We start from the raw sequence: 21,713 nt of genomic DNA on the forward strand, positions 1-21,713 counted from the left end.
AGGGTCCTCCTCTACTGGAGCGGATAACATTCCCGTCTTTGCTCTGCTAACTGTTGGTCACCTAATTTACAAACCGATAGCCCATATTTTCAACCTGTCCATCAAAAAAGCATCAGTACCTCTTGAACGGAAACATTCTTATGTTCGTCCACTTCACAAAGGGAGCCCTAAAGATGATCCAAATAACTACCGACTTAACGAAACCAATCTGGGTTCCGAAAAAATACAGCACCACATCTGCTGCATTAGACTCTCTGAATCACATTTACAGTAGTCTTGATAATGTAATAAGCAGAACTGCACCAGTCTTTTTCTTGACTTGTTCAAAGTCTTTGATACAGTCGACCAAAACACCCTGCTTAGTAAACTAAGTTGCCTCCGTTTCTCCAAACACGCAGTGGAATGGTTACAAAATTACCTCTCTTCTCGCACCCAAACTGTATTCATAGATGGCTGGAGGTCAAACAGTGTTAAGATAACAAAAGGGGTTCCTGAGGACGACCGCTTGTGTTGTGATCGAAACGTCGTGATTTATTTTATTTTATACCTACGTGACTTTACCAAAAGAACCAAAGAGTATGGGTTCCACAGGGTTCCATCCTCGCCCCCCTCTTGTTCTCTCTTTATGTCAATAACTTGGGCACTGACCTGGATCATTCCAGGGTAAATCTTTTTGCAGATGACAAATACTGATTACTGCTGGCCGCTCTCCAGATGACGTGATTGCTAAGCTCCAGGGTGATTTCAACAAACTACAACATCAACTAGTAGCTCTTGAACTAGTCCTGAATACCTCCAAAACCAAGGTGCTATGCTTCTCACCAGGACTAAAGCAGGAAGTTATTTTTCCCAATTACATTCCTTAAATAATTATCAAATAGAGCAAGTCAAGATTTATAAGTATCATGGGGTCATCCTTGATTCAAAACTGAATTTTCAAGATCACATTGATTATATTGGTAAAAAGACAAAAATAAAAATTGGTTTTCTGTAGCGACACAAGTACTGCTTCCCTTCTGTGTTCCGTTTGGAATTGGTACAAGCTACCGTACTGCCTCTACTTGATTACTGTGACATCGTAGAAAAATCAGCCTCCAGTACTGTACTGAAGAAGCTTGACTCAATTTATCACTCGGCCTTAAGATTTGGATTGAACTGCCCATATAGGACCCACCACTGCAATCTCTACATTGGGTCAAACTTAACATCTCTTAATGAACGACAGCTTGTGCATCATATCTTATTTATTCACGATATACTTACAAAAAAATCCGCAGACTACCTGCTGGATCTCCTCACTGTTTCGAAGAACAAATGTGACCTAAGGTCTTCACTCATTTATCAGCTTCACATACCTTATTGCTGTACAAATACTGGAAAGGCCTTTGCTATTGATGCCCCCAGGGTCTGGAATGCTATTGCCAATAAACTGCAACTTGGATCACGACCTGTGAGATCTTCACTCAAAACTGCTCTAGAGGAGTTGTACACCCCTAAGCTACCACTGCTATTCAGTGGCCTGAAATCAAATGTATCACTCTGGATGATCGCTGAAAAGTATGATCTTGAGTTTTGACTATAGTGTGCTGATCTTTAACGGTGCATTGAAAAATAATGATACTCCTACTGACGCTCCTGCTGTTATGGAGTGACTCATGCTGCCAGCTATGGCTGCAAAGTTTGGTCGTACATGTTATGTATATCGTTAATTGTTCAATTTGAATCACAGTTCCTATGATCACTGTAAAATAGTTTTTATAGCTTTATTTTGGTGATTTCGAAAACTTTTGGTTTAGCCATATTTGTTTGTTGTAGTACAGAGTTAGATTGATAACTTTAATCTAAATTGTCTTATGGTTGTTATTGTTTGACTTGCATCCCACTGGGATTTCTGCTCACAGCGTTGATATACAGTGCTTTTTCTGCAAGACTATGTTGTTTTTTCTGGATTTTTCTGTTTCTTGTTCATGTTTTTGTTTGTTGCGGTTGCACCCGATTCAAGAGCCGAATGGCTCACAAGGCTATACCAAATAAATTAACTGAACTGAACTGAATTGTTGCTCGCTCGGTAGCTGTCTGCGAATTGGGTTAATACGGCCAACACCCATCTCTGGCGAGAAGCTCCGTGTCGCCTCAAGAGCTTAGCGTGGCCAGTCTATGCGACTCTCCTTCAGTCTCCCGCGGGGTCGCACCGCGAGGTGGAACAGGGGTGGGGTGTAGGGGGGCGGCGGTGGTGGCGCTACGTCCAGCGCCTAAAGGGAAATGTGAAGAATCCGAGCTGCGCACGCGTGGAGACCCCGTAGGTGGCTCTGCTCGGTGCCGGCTTGCTGGTCACGGTGGCGAGATGTTAACTACCTCGCCTGGTTTATAGGAGGTCGTGGGTTCGATCTTGACCCTGACGCCTGTTGTATATTTGGAGTTTGCATAATCTCCCCATGCTCACGTAGATTTTTCTTCGAGTCCTCTGGTTTTTACTGTCCACATTTAGAATCAACATCACGTGTTTAGTGTGATTGGCGACTGCTATAAATCTACACAAGCCACTTCGTCAAGATATAATTTGTGATAGCCAGGTCGCTTCTCAAATAGAGCTCTATAGATCAGTTGGCCTTACCTGGTAAAAAACAAACAAGTTTATATTTTTTATGGTCACTACAGCGGGTGGAACAGCCTGTTGACCCCGACTGGTTCGTGACCTTTGCCGGGCCTGCCAGAGATTCCAGGTCAAGCATCTACACGGCCTCCCTGCGCTTTAACGCTCATTCACTAGGTTTCTTCCGCACTGCAGCGACAGGGTAACACGTGTGTGTGCTTCGGAGCAAAACGCATCTGGATTCGATTTCTCACTCGGGCGCCTTTATGCGTGAAGCATATATGTCCCCACCCCCCTCTGTTCTGCATGGGTTTCTTCCCATTGCTATTTTCAAGTTGATTTTATTGAACCACCCAGGTGAGTACTCAAGAGGTCAGGATGTGCGGAGTCTATTTTGCAAGGGGGTGACCTGGCTCACAAAAATGACAAAGACCAAATATATTAAGGTTCAGATCAAACCATTGAACGTAATGTTATTGTTGGTGGTTAATGCACCACCCACCTGACAGCTAAACAAATGTTTATTTTATTTTACAAAGTAAATCCCACTGAGCGATGTAGCTCTTTTTTCAGATGCGACCTGGCCACAAGTGATAGCTCAAACAAGTGGCTGATGTGGAAATATATAGCAGCCAAATACTCTAAACGCATGTTTCTGAATGTGGAGGGAAAACCGGAGGACCCAAAGAAAAATCCGCGCCCCGAGGAGAGAGAAAGACACGCTCACTACAAATATCCAGGTATCGCATGGGTGGGATCGAACCCACGCCCTCCTGCATACCAGGCAAGGCAGATAACATCTCGCCATTGTAGCGCCCCAGTGAACGACACTGCGTACCTGGGTACATTTTTTTTTTATCAGCCGCACTCGTGCAAACCTTCGCACAGCTGGGCAGCATCTGCGGTTCGACCTGGCTGTGTTCCCCGGTGGATGGATGTGTTGTATATGTCGGGTTATGAAAAATAGATTTTAAAAAATAATAAAATGTAATGAAGATTTTAAAAATGCGTAAATTTCGTAAATTATGCTAATTTGTGTAATTGTGCATATAAATTATTCTAATAGTATTAATTTATGCAAATGTTTGCGATTATGCTAATGTGGGTAGTTATGATAATTAGGCTTAGCCTCGCTGCCCAGAGTCGTATCAATCGGGATAAGGCAATTATTCTTGCTTAAACATTTATTTGTGTTATGTTAGGTCTCCAAATTCATATCTCAATGCAGGATACAGTTCTTATAAATAAGATTGTTACGCAAGAATTTAGGAAAGAAACACTCAAACACTTCTGTGTTAAGCAATTTTAATTCTAAACAAAAACATGTCACTCTAATATGCGAACTCTCATGCTTGGAATTATCCACGGTACCATCGGGGAAATTTCCTTCCGCGAGCAGTATAGATAACCATCAAGGATTGCGTTGTTTCACTCTGGCAACCGGACATATAATTTATTCCACCGAGTAACGCGAGCTTAGACCGCGATGGAGAGTCTTTAAAACAGGCATGTAATGATAGTCATACGAAAGGCAATAAAAGCAAATGATTATACCCCAAAGGCGAAAGTATACGTCAATAGATTCATCGGCAAGATTATATATTTAACGAAATGTCTTGGAACAATGGTGTGCGGCAGTGGGCGTGCCCTCTTACGGAAGATTCGTATCTCTGGCTAAGCTTTAATTAATTCGTGGACAAGGTTCTATGGCAAAGAAACAGGTTTAACACGATATTCTCTCTGTGAGCATGTAGATTCGTGACGAAGGTTTAAAAAGTTTAGTTTACATGATCTGGGTACTGGGCGACGCGGCTGTGCGCGCTCTCCGGCTCCGGGTGCTCTGGCCATGAACGATGCTCTCGTTCGGTGATGGCAGACGCTGGGCGCTTTCGCTATTTCACAATTGATAACTGGAATCTTCGCCAGTCTCACTCGCACTGCAGCGGCTCGGTGTCGCGATACTTCTGTTGGCGCAGAATTCTTGCTTGGTTTAGCATGTCGCTACCCAGCGAGCCTCTCCATACTTGTTGAGTTTGCGGAGTCTTCTTCTACGTCGGTGGTGATGATCTCCTGCGTCGGTGGTGATGATGATGCTCCTCCGTTGGTGGTGATGATGATCCGGCGCTGTTGCTGGCGCTCACAAAGTTTGTGAATTGTATACGCACACCTCTTCAACAACTGTGACTCATGTCGAACCCAACTCTCAAGCACACATCGTTACTTCTCTCTGCGAGACATGACACCCATGGTATATCGGTGCCTGCTCCCTCGCGACGGCACCGCAAGCCTGAGCAGGCTGAAGCAAGACTGACGATTTGTGAGTCGTGTTGGTACTTACAATTGTATAATCCCTCCCCTCTCTCTCTCTATTCACAAAAGCCCAACTTTGCTTTGATGTCGCTTGCTGTGGGGAGGGGGAGTGGTATGTGTGTCCGCGTGTGAGTGTGTTTTATTGAGACATCTGTTAAATCTCCTTCCCTAAGCCATCTTTCATCCGTGGAACACAGATGCCCAACCTGCAATAAAAGTTATCTTGAGCCACTTCTTCTTGCTCTCCTTTGTACGGGGGCGGGCGTTTGTGTTTTTTTATGACTGACCCTGTCCGTTGGTGGGAGGGAGGGGTGTCACCTTCGTCTCTCCTTTGTATGGGGGGGGGGGGGGGGTGTCCTTTCATTATCTTTTATGGTTCATCTCCGGCTTCCTGTCGCGAGTGTGAAAGGCAGCTGTGGTGAGGGGGGGTGCTACAACCTTTGTTTGCGCACCAAGTGACCCCGCGATTGATTAAAAAATATATATTCTTGGCAGAATTATTCTTAATATGAATTTTGGAAAAAGGGTCACAGATGGGAGCGGTCACGTGCTCCCACCGGACGGCGGTTAATCACCGCCCACCCCGAGTAGGCGATCGGTCATTGAGTCCAAACGATAAAAAATCCTCACTCAATACCGACCAATGGGGGTGCGTGGAGCCCCGCGCGGGCGTGGATATCACAGAGCTACCTGTGACACATTATGTGTGTACAATGTCTCCTTTGCTTTGAATAGGAAGGCCCAGATTGATTTTCCTCTGACCGGAATGCACAGTTCGAGAATTGACGCAGCTGGCATGCTTTCAAATGCGTTGTCAGCAAAGGGGAGTCTAACAAACTACATTGTTGTACTGTTCTATGCTCCAGCGTGTATGTGTTCCCAAATTACATGCCTCCTGCTCACCAGCCGTGGTCAACTAAGCCCCCCATGATTCGCACGGCGTGGGGAGGCCCCTCCCCCCTCATCCAGCAGTGGAGTGGCAAAGGGCGCTGGGCGTGGTTGTGCACGGACTGGAGGGACGGAGCTCTCAACGCGCAGGTGACCTCAACTCGGAATATTGCGCAACTTGGTATCTTGCGTAATAATCAAATACCTTGGGACCTTTCTTGCCAGTATAAAAGTATATGAATAGTTTTGACCCTTTTCTGGCAATAAAACAGTTGTGTTAAGATGTTATAGCTGCTCAAACCCGAGCAATGAATGCCCTGATAGTGCATTGTCTTTGTGCTGTTCGCCTTTTGGCGTTCTCTGGTCTAACACTGTTTGAGACTCTGCTCTAAAGAAAGCTGTCTCTGGTGTGGACCAATCAGTTTAAAAGACAATGCATATACTACCAGAGCGTGTTTTGGTTTTCATTCTCATCACAGGTATGTGTGGTCAATGCAGACATGATTTCTTGCTTAAGGTTTCTGTTTGGTTTTTGAACATCTTAACACAACTGTTTAATTGCCAGAAATGGTAAAACCTATTCTTACAAAACAAATACCTTGCGTATTGTACACACACACACACCGACCTATGGAAACCTTAAAACCGTGCACAGCATCCCGGGGTTAACCCTGCAACTTCGTTGCAATCGAGTTGTGTCGCAGTTGCACGGCGGAGGGCCACAGGGGCGCTGTTGCATCGACGCGATCCAGCCCAAGGGCCCCCCGACGATCGGGGCACGTGGGGTCTTCTCCGTCGCTCTCGTCTGGGCGTCCAGCCTAAGGAACCACAAGACATGACGACGTTCTTTACTCATCCTGTCAGCCACATTGTCGTTGAACACGAGCGCAACGCTGCAAGGAGCTCGCTCGGGTGGGAGGCAAGGTCTGGGATCCGTGCCTCTTGAGCGGAACGATTTGGAGGCCGTCAACCCCGTGGAGCAGCCCGATTGCGACTCTCGCCTGGCTCCGTGTGGCTGTGTGAACACAACAGCACCCCGCCGTGCCGGCCATCCCCATTGAGCACGCGACAGTTGAATGTGACAGTTGGATGTGTAGTGACTGTACAGTGATACCTCGGTTCACGAACGCTTCGGTTCACGAACAACTCGGTTCACGAACAGAAAATGTCATAAAAATATGCTCTGGTTCACGAACTCCGCTTCGGTTCACGAACAGGAGCCGCGGCCATTTTTATGCTAATTCCAGGCTGTCACATGGTCGTGACTTCCTGTAGGAAGATCGTGGAGAGAAGCAGAGACACAGAAAGAAGTACTGTGAGTACTGTGAAGACACTTTCAGTGACTTTTTGATTTTTGGTGTGCTTTTTAGCACATACAGTACTGTACTGTACTACTGTACTGTACAATGCTGTACTTACTGTATTGTACAGTTCAACCGTTTGAGTGCTTACTGAAGTCATCTCACGCAAGGATAGTGTTCTCTCCTTATACATTACTACTAGCAGAAGTACCCGGCGTTGTCCGGGTGAAAAATATATTTCTTAATAACCTTACATATATACACAGATGGGCTGCTACCCCTGCCCCCCCCCCCAGCCACGATCTCCTCGGCCGCTGTGCAGTAATATGTACTGCCTATAGTGTGGTGGGGTGTCGAGGCCTAGTACCGCGCAGAGCCTCCGGCCTCGCCCACCCGGCTGAGGCTGGGTACTGGGGCCGTTACCCCCCCCACCCCCCGCGCTACAATAATGTCTAATCGCTATAATTTTATTATCTACCGACCCTATAATAGTAATTGCACACATTGGGGTGGGGGGGGGGAGTGAAGAGGACGTGAAACTTTGATGAATTTACCTCAGAGTCGCGTGTTAATGCGTGCGCATATTTTTAACGGGAATTAAAAATGGCGTCCACCCCGCAGCGAATGTGTCGCTACCCGTTGCCAGGAGCAACCGCCGTAGTAAACCAAACGGACCAATCGTGTCTCGCAAATCCCTCACATTTCGTCCAATGAAACTGCGTATGGTCCGGCCACACACAGACAGACACACACACAGACAGACAGATTTGCGATTTTTTATATATATAGATACTGTACAGTACTAATGTGTATTGTAATTTGTTTCATATTTTTGTGCTTCAAAAACCAAAAAAAAAGGTCAGAACGGATTAACCGGATTTACATTGAACCCTATGGGAAAATGTGGCTCGGTTCACGACCAATTCGGTTCACGACCAGAGTCAGTTCACGAATTAAGTTCGTGAACCGAGGTATCACTGTAATTGTCACTGTGTGGTGCCGGGACTTGCGAACGTCAGCCAGCCAGGGTTACGCTGGGGCATGACGCTCTGGCTGACCTGTTGTCACGTGACCGGACGATAATGGAGGGGGGCCACCGGTGGACGGGGGCCGAGGGGTGGTCACGTGGTCCCGAAGAGCTCTCGGGAACATTCGAGAAGGGGCTCGAGGAGCCTGGAAGGTGGGCGGGGCTAAGGGCGGAGCCAGCCCCAGCCGGGGGGCATATAACGAGAGCTCCGTGAGGAGCTCGGGGTTCTTTAAGTTCGAAGATCCACGTCGGGGAGAAGAAGCCTCTAGCCACGCGGTCCTGGACCCAGCTTATGGTCCAGACCGGGATAGTGAACCGTGTTTATTTCTGCGGTAGCGTGGTTAGATGGGCATTCGAGACCCGAGTGTAGATTGTGTTATGTTCGTGTTGTTGTGTTAATAAAGTGTTGCTCCCAATTTCTATTTAAAGCTTTCGTGACTGCAGGGATTCATCTTCTTGGTTCTTTCGGTAAAGTCACGTAGAAGGGAAGTAATAAAATAATAAAAATAAAACATAATAAAATAATTCTCACGACGTTTCGGCCACAACGCAAGCAGCCGTCCTCAGGTGAAGAACATGTCTGTCGATAAGACAGAGTCTAAATGACACGTCTTAGGCTTGGAGTGTCTATTTAAGCTGTGAGGGAGGAGGAAGAGAGCCTTGACAAAAGCATTTGCATTTGAAGAGGAATTTAGCATATTTACGGGAAATGCAGGAATGCGAATAGTGCTAATTGTGTGAAATTATCACTATTCGCATTCCTGCATTTCCCGACAGACATGTTCTTCACCTGAGGACGGCTGCTTGCGTTGTGGCCGAAACGTCGTGAGAATTATTTTATTATGTTTTATTTGTATTATTTTATTACTTCCCTTCTACGTGACTTTACCGAAAGAACCAAGAAGATGTTGCTCCCAAGTTAACGTCTGTGACTCAGTTGGACTCACTACAGATGTATCGGTTGAATGTTACGGTTGATTGCGGCAGTTGAGTGCAACAGTTGAGTGTGACGTTTGGATGTGTCTGTTAAATGTGAAAGTTAAATGTGCCGGTTGAATGTGTGCTTGCAGTCCGTCAGCAGCAGCGATTGCTGCTGCTATTTGCTGCAACAATGGGGAGGCTGGAGGGAGGGAGGCGTTGCACTTCAAGAGGCGGTTGGCGGCGTCTTTGCGAGAGGAGCGTCTCCACCTCCTCCCGGCAAACTCCCCTCGCTCCTCCTCTTTTATCGTCGCCTCCCCCACCTCCTCTCTCTGTTCTCTAAGCTCACTGCCTCTCCCACCTCACTTACACTCTCACTTCTCACACACTATCACGTCCCCTCTCTCACCTCTCTCACTCCTCTCAACCCCGAACCTCTCTCTCGTCTCGCGACCCCATGGCGACGCCGCGCTCCGTGCTGGTGACGGGAGCGAACCGGGGTCTGGGGCTGGAGCTCGTGCGCCAGCTGCTGCTGCTGCCGCTGCCGCAGGGCGCTGCGGACCCCGGCCCCCGCGTGCTCGCCACCTGCAGGGACCCCGACGGGGCCGGCGCGCAGGTGACGGTGGTGACGGTGACGGTGGCGATGGTGACTGGTGGTGGTGGTGGTGATGGTGGTGATGACGGTGGTGATCGTAGGGGGAGCGGGTGGTGCTTAGCGCGCTGCGCTACGATACCCGTTCTGGCTCACAGAACTTGCCCCAACAGTCTGTGAAGGCTGTAAGGGGATCTTTGTGAGGAGCGGTGGTGTAGCGGTTAGCGCTACGAACCTGGTGACCCTGGTTCGATTCCCGCTCATGGTAAGCACCAGTGACGATTATCCGAACCGGTCCTGGACCTCTCCTAGGTCGACTCAGCCTCAAATGAGTACCTGGTGTGGTGTGTAACCATCGCCACTGGGGAGACAAAGGCGCCCGGGCGTGGTGCTGACCACCCCACCCCTTTGTGTGCCGTGTCGGCCTTCATAGGTGCTCGTAGCGGTGGTGGAGGCGGTTGAGGTTGATACGGTGGTTGTGGAGGTGGTGATGACAGAGAAGGTAGTGGTGGAGGAGGTGGTGGTGGACACGTGGTTGTGTGGTTGCCTGGGTGAGTGGTTGTCTGGTGATACGGTTGTGTGGTTGTGTGTACGTGTGTTGAACTTCCTTCGCACCGTACGTAGCCAATCGTGCTAATCAGAAGTGCGGGGGAAGGACAACAAACTAAACACAAAAAAGTGTTCCAAAGAGTTTTTTTTTATCTAGTTGATGATTTCAAAGTGGAGCTTTCCAGACGGCCACAAGCCCATTTGAAAGCGCGCGATGTGACCGTCTTTGTTCAACTGAAGTGTAGTGTGGTCGCGTGGATGCACGGGTGTATGGTTGCCTGTTTGCGTGGTTGTGTGGTTGCCTGTTTGCGTGGTTGTGTGGTTGCCTGGTTGTGTGGTTGCGTGGTTGTGTGGTTGCCTGGTTGTGTGGTTGTGTGGTTGTGTGGTTGCGTGGTTGCGTGGTTGTGTGGTTGCCTGGTTGTGTGGTTGCGTGGTTGTGTGGTTGCCTGGTTGTGTGGTTGTGTGGTTGCGTGGTTGTGTGGTTGCCTGGTTGCGTGGTTGTGTGGTTGCGTGGTTGTGTGGTTGCCTGGTTGTGTGGTTGTGTGGTTGCGTGGTTGTGTGGTTGTGTGGTTGCCTGGTTGCGTGGTTGTGTGGTTGCGTGGTTGTGTGGTTGCGTGGTTGCGTGGTTGTGTGGTTGCCTGGTTGCGTGGTTGTGTGGTTGCGTGGTTGTGTGGTTGCGTGGTTGCGTGGTTGTGTGGTTGCCTGGTTGTGTGGTTGCGTGGTTGTGTGGTTGCCTGGTTGTGTGGTTGTGTGGTTGCGTGGTTGTGTGGTTGGTGGTTGTGTGGTTGCGTGGTTGTGTGGTTGCGTGGTTGCGTGGTTGCGTGGTTGTGTGGTTGCCTGGTTGTGTGGTTGCGTGGTTGTGTGGTTGCGTGGTTGTGTGGTTGCCTGGTTGCGTGGTTGTGTGGTTGCCTGGTTGTGTGGTTGTGTGGTTGCGTGGTTGCGTGGTTGCGTGGTTGCCTGGTTGCGTGGTTGTGTGGTTGCCTGGTTGTGTGGTTGTGTGGTTGCGTGGTTGTGTGGTTGCGTGGTTGTGTGGTTGTGTGGTTGCCTGGTTGTGTGGTTGTGTGGTTGCCTGGTTGCGTGGTTGTGTGGTTGCCTGGTTGTGTGGTTGTGTGGTTGCCTGGTTGTGTGGTTGTGTGGTTGCCTGGTTGCGTGGTTGCCTGGTTGTGTGGTTGTGTGGTTGCGTGGTTGTGTGGTTGTGTGGTTGTGTGGTTGTGTGGTTGCCTGGTTGCGTGGTTGTGTGGTTGCCTGGTTGTGTGGTTGTGTGGTTGTGTGGTTGCCTGGTTGCGTGGTTGTGTGGTTGCCTGGTTGTGTGGTTGCGTGGTTGTGTGGTTGCCTGGTTGTGTGGTTGTGTGGTTGCGTGGTTGCGTGGTTACCTGGTTGTGTGGTTGTGTGGTTGCGTGGTTGCCTGGTTGTGTGGTTGTGTGGTTGTGTAGTTGTGTGGTTGCCTGGTTGCGTGGTTGCGTGGTTACCTGGTTGCGTGGTTGTGTGGTTGCGTGGTTGCCTGGTTGCCTGGTTGCGTGGTTGCGTGGTTGTGTGGTTGCCTGGTTGCGTGGTTGCCTGGTTGCGTGGTTGCGTGGTTGTGTGGTTGCCTGGTTGTGTAGTTGTGTGGTTGTGTGGTTGTGTGGTTGTGTGGTTGCGTGGTTGCCTGGTTGTGTAGTTGTGTGGTTGTGTGGTTGTGTGGTTGCGTGGTTGCCTGGTTGCGTAGTTGTGTGGTTGCGTGGTTGCGTGGTTGTGTGGTTGCGTGGTTGCGTGGTTGTGTGGTTGCGTGGTTGCGTAGTTGTGTGGTTGCCTGGTTGCGTGGTTGTGTGGTTGCGTGGTTGCGTGGTTGCGTGGTTGTGTGGTTGCGTGGTTGTGTGGTTGCGTGGTTGCGTGGTTGCGTGGTTGCGTGGTTGCCTGGTTGCGTGGTTGTGTGGTTGCGTGGTTGTGTGGTTGCCTGGTTGTGTGGTTGTGTGGTTGCGTGGTTGCGTGGTTGTGTGGTTGCCTGGTTGTGTGGTTGTGTGGTTGTGTGGTTGCGTGATTGTGTGGTTGCGTGGTTGCCTGGTTGCGTGGTTGCCTGGTTGTGTGGTTGCGTGGTTGTGTGGTTGTGTGGTTGCGTGGTTGCCTGGTTGTGTGGTTGCCTGGTTGTGTGGTTGTGTGGTTGTGTGGTTGCGTGGTTGTGTTGTTGCGTGGTTGTGTGGTTGCCTGGTTGCGTGGTTGTGTGGTTGCCTGGTTGTGTGGTTGCGTGGTTGTGTGGTTGTGTGGTTGCGTGGTTGCCTGGTTGCCTGGTTGTGTGGTTGTGTGGTTGCGTGGTTGCCTGGTTGTGTGGTTGCCTGGTTGCGTGGTTGTGTGGTTGCGTGGTTGTGTGGTTGCGTGGTTGCCTGGTTGTGTGGTTGCCTGGTTGTGTGGTTGCGTGGTTGCCTGGTTGCGTGGTTGTGTGGTTGCGTGGTTGCCTGGTTGTGTGGTTGCGTGGTTGCGTGGTTGTGTGGTTGCGTGGTTGCCTGGTTGTGTGGTTGTGTGGTTGCGTGGTTGTGTGGTTGCGTGGTTGCCTGGTTGCGTGGTTGTGTGGTTGCGTGGTTACCTGGTTGCGTGGTTGTGTGGTTGCGTGGTTGCCTGGTTGTGTGGTTGCGTGGTTGCGTGGTTACCTGGTTGCGTGGTTACCTGGTTGCGTGGTTGCCTGGTTGTGTGGTTGTGTGGTTGCGTGGTTGCCTGGTTGCGTGGTTGTGTGGTTGTGTGGTTGCGTGGTTGCCTGGTTGTGTGGTTGCGTGGTTGCCTGGTTGCGTGGTTGCCTGGTTGCGTGGTTGTGTGGTTGCGTGGTTACCTGCTTGCCTGGTTGCGTGGTTGTGTGGTTGCGTGGTTGCCTGGTTGCGTGGTTGCCTGGTTGCGTGGTTGGGTGGTTGCGTGGTTACCTGGTTGCGTGGTTGTGTGGTTGTGTGGTTGCGTGGTTGCCTGGTTGCGTGGTTGCCTGGTTGCGTGGTTTCGTGGTTGCCTAGTTGTGTGGTTTCGTGGTTACCTGGTTGCGTGGTTTTGTAGTTGCCTGGTTGTGTGGTTGCGTGGTTACCTGGTTGTGTGGTTTACGTAATTGCCTGGTTGTGTGGTTGCGTGGTTGCCTGGTTGCGTGGTTGTGCTATTGCGTGGTTGCGTGGTTGTGTGGTTTCGTGGTTACCTGGTTGTGGTTGCGTGGTTGCCTGGTTGTGGTTGCGTGGTTGCCTAGTTGCGTGTTGGTGGTGTACTCCCTGCCACTGGACGGGCCCTGCTCTCTCGCTCTCCGTGTCCCAGGCGCTGCAGGAGCTGGCGAGCGCTCACCCCCAGCTCACGGTGCTGCAGCTCGGTGAGGCGAGACGCCGCAACTCATCGGTGTCTCCTCGGTGTTGTTTCTCACGCTGCAGTGTCTGCGTGACTTCTTGGTGTCCCTCTCACTCCTCAGCGTGTCTCCCCGGTGTCCCCTCTCACTCCTCTGCGTATCCTCCACCGTGCAGGTGTAACGTTCTTGTCTCTCAACTCCTAAGTTGGATGTTCAACGTGGGCGACTTTCCGTGTGGAGTTCGCGTGTGTTCCCCACCCACGTTCTGCGTGGGTTTCCTCTACGTTCCCCGGTTTGTTTCCCCCTCCCTCCACAGATAAAGTTAACGCACATTGCAACTTCCATTGGCCAAACATCCCAATGCTAAAACAAAAATTACCAGCAGTAGCAGCGGCGGCATTGGCCATTACTGCGTAACCCTTGGGCCAGGACCCTATTGAAGTCGAGCCCTGAGACTCGAGAGAAGCTTTCCCCGGGGGCCCTGGGCGGTTACGTCCGGCGTGTTTGGTCACCGCTCTTTTTTTATCAGAATTTTTATTTAGACTGCAGGAGGAGGAATCTGATGAGCGATGAAGCTATTTTTTGCAGACGTCCAGTAGGGGCGGAGGGAGTGGGATTGGTCGGGGGGGGGGGAGAGCGTCTGGAGCCTTCTCGCCTGCCACAGTCACCCCTGAGCCCGAGACGCATTGTCATCACCGTTTCACGTGGTGACAACCGGGAAAAGCCTCGCAGCTGAGGCTCAAGACTCGTGCTGAGGATGGCTCCTGCCAGCGTCTTCTTTCACAGATGTCCATGCGAGCGAGCGCGAGAAACGTCCCCCTCCCCGTATCTCTCTCGTGCCCTTGGATGTCGTGAGGCTGCGATATCAGTCGCGCCGTCGCGCCGCGCTCGCAGTCGCGAGGCTGCCCGGACACGGCACGGGAATGTGGCCCAAAGAAACCCCGGCGAGGTTCAAAGAGCCTCGGCGAGATTCGGCGAGGCTCCGAGAGCCGCGGCGAGGCTCAGCAACCCCCGGCGAGATTCGGCGAGGCTCCGCGAGCCCTGTCGAGATTCAGTGCAAGGCGCGGCCCGCGTCTTTCTACTCCCCATTACCTCTGGGAATCTCCGTGGGCCTCCCTCTGACCCTCTCCCGGCCCGGGTGGCTCTGTCCGCGAGACCCCCGCGTGGCGCTTCCCCGAGCGCTGCGAGTGAACCCTTTTGTGCCGCTGCATCGGCCGTGCTTCTGTCTCGTTCAGTGTGTCACAGTGTGTGTGTCACAGTGTGTCACTGTGTCACAGTGTGTGTCACTGTGTCACAGTGTGTGTGTCACAGTGTGTGTGTCACAGTGTGTGTCACAGTGTATGTGTGTCAGTGTGTCACAGTGTGTGTGTCACAGTGTGTGTGTCACAGTGTGTGTGTGTCATAGTGTGTGTCACAGTGTGTGTGTCACAGTGTGTGTGTCACAGTGTGTCACTGTGTCACAGTGTGTGTCACAGTGTGTGTGTCACAGTGTGTCACTGTGTCACAGTGTGTGTCACAGTGTGTCACTGTGTCACAGTGTGTCACTGTGTCACAGTGTGTGTGTCACAGTGTGTCACAGTGTGTCACTGTGTTAGTATGTGTCACAGTGTCACAGTGTGTCTGTGTCAGTGTGTGTGTCACAATGTGTCACAGTATGTCACAGTGTGTCACTGTGTTAGTATGTGTCACAGTGTCACAGTGTGTCTGTGTCAGTGTGTGTGTCACAGTGTGTCACAGTGTGTGTGTCACAGTGTGTGACAGTGTGTGTGTGTCAGTGTGTATGTCACAGTGTGTGTGTCAGTGTGTGTGTCACAGTGTGTGTCACAGTGTATGTCACAGTGTGTCACAGTGTGTGTGTCACAGTGTGTCACAGTGTGTGTCACAGTATGTCACAGCGTGTCACAGTGTGGCACAGTATGTCACTGTGTCTCACTGTGTTAGTGTGTGTCACAGTGTGTCACAGTGTGTGTGTCACATAGTGTGTGTGTGTGAGCGGTAGTGTAGCGGTTAGCGCGCTGCGCTATGAACCTAGCGACCCAGGTTCGATTCCCGCTCACGGCCAACACCAGTGACGATTATCTGAACCGGTCCTGGGCCTCCCCTAGGTCGACTCAGCCTGAAATGAGTACCTGGCGTGGTGTGTAAACATCGCCAATGGGGAGACAAAGGCGGTCGGGCGTGGTGCTGGCCACCCACCCCCTCGTGTACCGTTCCGGCCTTCATAGGTGCTCGCTGACAGCACTTGCCCTTACAGTCTGTTAAGGCTATACGGGGGACCTTTGTTCTTTGTGTGTGACTACACACACTGTGTGTCACAGTGTATGTGTCACAGTGTGTGTAGTCCAGGAAAACAACCTCCTACCTCCTCGCGGTGCCGGACAGGCAACAGTGTCGTGGACAGTGCTGTGGGGGGAGGACCAATGCCTCATTGGCCTCTCCCCTCATGGCGTCTGTGACCACCACAGTGGTTAAACGGGGGCTCTGGACGGGTGCAAGGGGCTGGTAACCCCTCCACCCTCAATTGATTACCACGAAACTACGAATTAAACATAAATCTGTAACAAATAAGCTTGTGCCGGAGGCCTCGGGGGGACAAACGTCTATGACGTCTCCTGGCCAAACCTCAATTGGCGGAGCCAGGAGATTGAATCTTCACCCTCGGGGCTCCTCCAGAAACAACGAAAAGCCACTACAGATGGCCACATGGAATGTTCGAACGCTCACTGTGGAGGAGAGGCTGCCACTCCTTTGTCGGGAGCTGGACCGGTACCGCCTGGATCTCTGTGGCATTCAGGAGGTCCGGTGGACCGGTTCTGGCTCCTGCCACCATGAGGGGTGGACAGTCCTCTACTCGGGGCAGGAGACTGCCAAACAACAGGGTGTGGCTCTTCTTTTGAACAAAAGAATGAAGAGGGCATGGGAGCATGGCGGTGAGGTGTGGGAAGTTGTAAGCCCCAGGATACTTTGGGCTCGCCTTCCCATCAACCGGAGGCGAGGAGTGGTGGTCGTGGTTACTTATGCCCCCACCGAAGACGAACATCCGTGGAGGGATGCAGGCAAAGCCGATGAGTCAGATGCCTTCTATGACCTTCTGTCACAGGTGCTGGCTAAAGTGGCCACTCGGGACAGAGTCATCTTGTTGGGTGACTTCAATTCCCGAGTTGGTTATGATGCTGGCACCTGGTCTGGAGTGATTGGAAGGCATGGGCAAGATCAGCTCCATAACAACGGTAGGAGGCTGCTAGATTTTTGTGCAGCCCATGGGCTTATAATTACCAACACGCTCTTCCGGCATCGGCGTATCCACACACATCATGGATACATGCCGGGTCCAAGCAAGAACATCTGCTGGACTACATAGTGACGGACCAGCGGATGCGAGCCCATGTCCTTGACACCAGGACCTACCGTGGAGCTGATCTGCCCTCTGACCATCGACTAGTCATCTGTAAGATGTGCCTGCCATTCTTCCACTCCGGTGGTGGGTGTACACCCAGGACCCCATTCCAACCTAAAGTGGCCTGGTCTCAGCTGATGAAAGTTGCAAGCGAGAATGTCATCATCGCTTGCAGCTGGGGTTGGCATTGTCCCCCACTCCTCCTGATGTCGAGGGTAAATGGGCGAGGTTTAGGACTGTGACTCATGCAGCGGCAATGGCTGCTTTGGGTACACGGTCCAGACCTCCCCATAAACCCTGGCTGACAGAGGAGGTGTTCAGGTTATTTGAAAAAAAGCGACAAGCCCACTCTCATTGGCTACAGCATCCCACGTCAGAGAATGAGGAGGTTTACCGCAGCCTTCGCTCGGAGGTTCGGAGAGCCGTAAGGTGCTGCAAGGATGGGTGGTGGTCGCGGGTTGCTGAGGAGATAGAGTCTGCCTCAGTGGCCCGCGATCACAAATCACTATTTAACTCCATCAAAAAAGTAACCTGCAGCACCACACCTATTACCATCATTAGGGGAAAAAACGGTGATCCAATCTCCGACCCCCAGGAACAGGTTTGCAGATTTGCTGAGCATTTCTGTGAGGTCCTGGGGGAGGGGAAATCCCTCAGCCAGGAAAACATCATGGCACAAAGTGGGGATAACCCTGCTGAGGCTGCGGTGCCTCAAATATTGGAAGAGGTCACCCCCTGTGATTGGCTGGCTGAGGTGCCATCTGTTGAGGAAGTACTGAGGGCGATCCGGAGTCTGAGACCAGGGAAGGCACCGGGCAGAGATGATCTCCCAAGCGAAATGCTGAGGGAGGGTGGCGTTTGTGCACAGACTGCCCTAGATGACATCATAAAAACAGTCTGGACCACTGGACGGGTTCCACAGGATTGGAAGGATGCCCTGGTGGTCCCCCTCTTTAAAAAGGGGGACCGTACCGACTGTAACAACTACAGGGGCATCTCACTCCTCAGTGTGCCGGGTAAGGTCCTGGCAAGGATTATTTAATATCGCCTTGATAGGCACACTGAGGAGAGGCTTGCGGAGCCCCAATGCGGTTTCAGGAAAGGGCGGTCCTGCACAGATGCCATATTTTCTGTCCGTCTGCTACAGCAGAGGTGTAGGGAATTCCAAAAAGACCTACATCTCTGCTTTATTGACCTGGTCAAGGCCTATGATACCATCAGTAGGACTGGGTTCTGGGTTGTTCTTCGTGCTTTCGGAGTCCCTGACCCTCTGCTCACGATCATTAAGGACCTTCATGATGGTGAGCGGGCCCGGGTAAAACTATGTGGCCGGGAGTCGGAGCCTTTCCCTGTACACCTTGGGGTGCGACAGGGATGTCCTCTGGCTCCCACATTATTTAACATCTATTTTGACCGCGTAGTTCGTCAAGCCTTCAATAGCTGTACCGGAGGAATTTCCATTTGGTACAGATATAATGGGAGGCTGATCGATGCCCGGGTGCGATCAAGGGATGGCTCCCTATTGGTCAACCACGTTATGTATGCCGATGATTTGGTAATAGCTGCTCATTCAGAAGAGGAGTTGGAGACGCTGCTGCTGAGACTGGAGCGTGCCACTAAGAGGTGGGGCCTTACCATCAGCCCCACCAAAACTAAGCACCTGCCTGGGTATTTTGTACCATCGGACACTCCACCCCCACAACTCCCAATTGGTGATGGGGCAGTTGTGGAGAGAGTGGAGAGTTTCCCATACCTGGGCAGTGTGCTTATGACCGGCTCCAGTTTATCAGCAGAGATCTCACTCCGAATCAGTCGAGCGTTAATATCTATTCATCGGTTGCGTGACGCTGTGTAGAAGCTACCTGGACTGTCGCTCCGCACGAAGCTTCAGGTCTTCTCGGCCACAGTCATTCCTTCCCTTTTTTATGCTTGCGAAACGTGGACCCCTCTAATGGAGCATCTTCGCTGTTTGGAAACATTTAGGCTGGCCTGCCTACGATCCATCCTGGGTTTAACCAGGCTGGATTGTGTGAGGAGCTCACAAATCCTTGAAAGATCTGGGCAAAGTCCCATCGGTGAGCTCCTCCGGCAGGCAAGGCTGCGTTGGCTGGGTCATGTAGCCCGCATGCCCAGCCACCGCATGCCTAAACAGCTTTTGTTCGGCCGGATTGAGGGGGTTAAATGGGCGCGGCACGAGCTAGAGAAGAGATGGAGTGATGTGGTACGGGAGGACGTGGAGCTGAGTGGACTTGCCGATGACTGGTACCAGCGGTGTCAAGATCGGCCTCAGTGGAGGAGGCTCGTGAAGGACGTTACTGGGCAGTTGGAGGCAGTCGCCCTACAACAACAACGGAGGGCTGAGGAGCGACGCTCACAACAACCAGCGGAGCGCCGGGTGACTAAAGCACAGCAAGTTGGTACAGTAGGGGGCAAAGGTGGTGCATCAGCCAGTCATCTCAGTCATCTCGGTCAGTCGACCCGTGGCACCTGCTGGGTCTGCCCCGTGACCTCCTGCCAGCGGGCGTTCGACACTTCACGTGGCCTCAAGGTGCACTTGGCCTGGCACAAGCGTCGTGGTGACGTCACCGCCACTTAGAGGCGAATGGCAGTTGTTGTTGTGTCACAGTGTCAGTGTGTGTGTCACAGTGTGTCACAGTGTGTCACAGTGTGTGTCACAGTGTGTGTCACAGTGTCACAGTGTGTGTGTCACAGAGAGGCTGGTAACCCCTCCATCTTCAATTAACCACCACTAAACTACGATATAAACATAAACCTGTAACTAATAAGCTTGTGCCGGAGGCCCCGGGGGGTCAGGCTTTTATGACGTCTCCTGGCCAAACCCCATCTGGCGGAGCCAGGAGATTGAATTTTCACCCTCGGGGCTCCTCCAGAAACAACAAAAAACCATTGCGGATGGCCGCGTAGAATGTTCGAACGCTCACTGTGGAGGAGAGGCTGCCACTTCTCTGTCGGGAGCTGGACCGGTACCGCCTGGATCTCTGTGGCATTCAGGAGGTCCGGTGGACCGGTTCTGGCTCCTGCCACCATGAGGGGTGGACAGTCCTCTACTCGGGGCAGGAGACTGCCAAACAACATGGTGTGGCTCTTCTTCTGAACAAAAGAATGAAGGGGGCGTGGGAGTGTGGCGGTGAGGTGTGGGAAGCTGTAAGCCCCAGGATACTTTGGGCTCGCCTTCCCATCAACCAGAGGCGAGGAGTGGTGGTCGTGATTACTTATGCCCCCACCGAAGACGAACATCCATGGAGGGATGCAGGCAAAGCCGATGAGTCAGACGCTTTCTATGACCTCCTGTCACAGGTGCTGGCTAAAGTGGCCACTCGGGACAGAGTCATCTTGTTGGGTGACTTCAATGCCCGAGTTGGTCATGATGCTGGCACCTGGTCTGGAGTGATTGGAAGGCATGGGCCAGATCAGCTCAATAATAACGGTAGGAGGCTGCTAGATTTTTGTGCAGCCCATGGGCTTGTAATTACCAACACGCTCTTCCGGCATCGGCGCATCCACACAACATCATGGATACATGCCGGGTCCAAGCAAGAACATCTGCTGGACTACATAGTGACGGACCAGCGGATGCGAGCCCATGTCCTTGACACCAGGACCTACCGTGGAGCTGATCTGCCCTCTGACCATCGACTAGTCATCTATAAGATGCGCCTGCCTTTCTTCCACTCCGGTGGTGGGTGTACACCCAGGATCCCATTCCAACCAAAAGTGGCCTGGTCTCAGTTAGCTGATGAAAGTTGCAAGCGAGAATTTCATCATTGCTTGCAGCTGGGGTTGGCATCGTCCCCCACTCCACCTGATGTCGACGGTAAATGGGAGAGGTTTAAGACTGTGACTCATGCAGCTGCAATGGCTGCTTTGGGTACGCGGTCCAGACCTCCCCAGAAACCCTGGCTGACAGAGGAGGTGTTCAGGTTAATTGAAAAAAAGCGACAGGCCCACTCTCATCGCCTACAGCATCCCACATCAGAGAATGAGGAGGTTTACCGCAGCCTTCGCTCGGAAGTTCGGAGAGCCGTAAGGCGCTGTAAGGATGGGTGGTGGTCGCGGGTTGCTGAGGAGATGGAGTCTGCCTCAGTGGCCCGTGATCACAAATCACTATTTAACTCCATCAAAAAAGTAACCTGCAGCGCCACACCTATTACCATCATTAGAGGAAAAAACGGTGATCCAATCTCCGACCCCCAGGAACAGGTTTGCAGATTTGCTGAGCATTTCTGTGAGGTCCTGGGGGAGGGAAATTCTCTCAGCCAGGAAAACATCATGGCACAAAGTGGTGATAACCCTGCTGAGGCTGCGGTGCCTCAAATATTGGAAGAGGTCACCCCCTGTGAGTGGCTGGCTGAGGTGCCAGCTGTTGAGGAAGTACTGAGGGCGATCCGGAGTCTGAGACCAGGGAAGGCACCGGGCAGAGATGATCTCCCAAGCGAAATGCTGAGGGAGGGTGGCGTTTGTGCACAGACTGCCCTATATGACATCATAACAACAGTCTGGACCACTGGACGGGTTCCGCAGGACTGGAAGGATGCCCTGGTGGTCCCCCTCTTTAAAAAGGGGGACCGTACCGACTGTAACAACTACAGGGGCATCTCACTCCTCAGTGTGCCGGGTAAGGTCCTGGCAAGGATTATTCAATATCGCCTTGCTAGGCACGCTGAGGAGAGGCTTGCGGAGCCCCAATGCGGTTTCAGGAAAGGGCGGTCCTGCACAGATGCCATATTTTCTGTCCGTCTGCTACAGCAGAGGTGTAGGGAATTCCAAAAAGACCTACATCTCTGCTTTATTCACCTGGTCAAGGCCTATGATACCATCAGAAGGACTGGGCTCTGGG

At 51.7% G+C, this 21,713-nt stretch overlaps 1 protein-coding gene across 1 annotated transcript in view; it reads left to right on the plus strand.

Annotated features, from left to right (window-relative positions):
• The first annotated feature begins 9,139 nt into the window (after positions 1-9,139).
• LOC133356450 (uncharacterized) overlaps positions 9,140-21,713 on the plus strand; it is a 14,526-nt gene continuing 1,952 nt past the window's right edge. Inside the window, exons 1-2 of the mRNA XM_061573983.1 lie at positions 9,140-9,653; positions 13,434-21,705. Coding sequence (XP_061429967.1) covers positions 19,979-21,705 — 1,727 coding nt within the window. The 5' untranslated portion in view covers positions 9,140-9,653; positions 13,434-19,978. The remainder of the gene's footprint in view (positions 9,654-13,433; positions 21,706-21,713) is intronic.

Source organism: Lethenteron reissneri, chromosome 54 (assembly GCF_015708825.2).
Source record: "Lethenteron reissneri isolate LAM-NWPU_2019-01 chromosome 54, ASM1570882v1, whole genome shotgun sequence".
Taxonomy (NCBI): Eukaryota; Metazoa; Chordata; class Hyperoartia; order Petromyzontiformes; family Petromyzontidae; genus Lethenteron; species Lethenteron reissneri.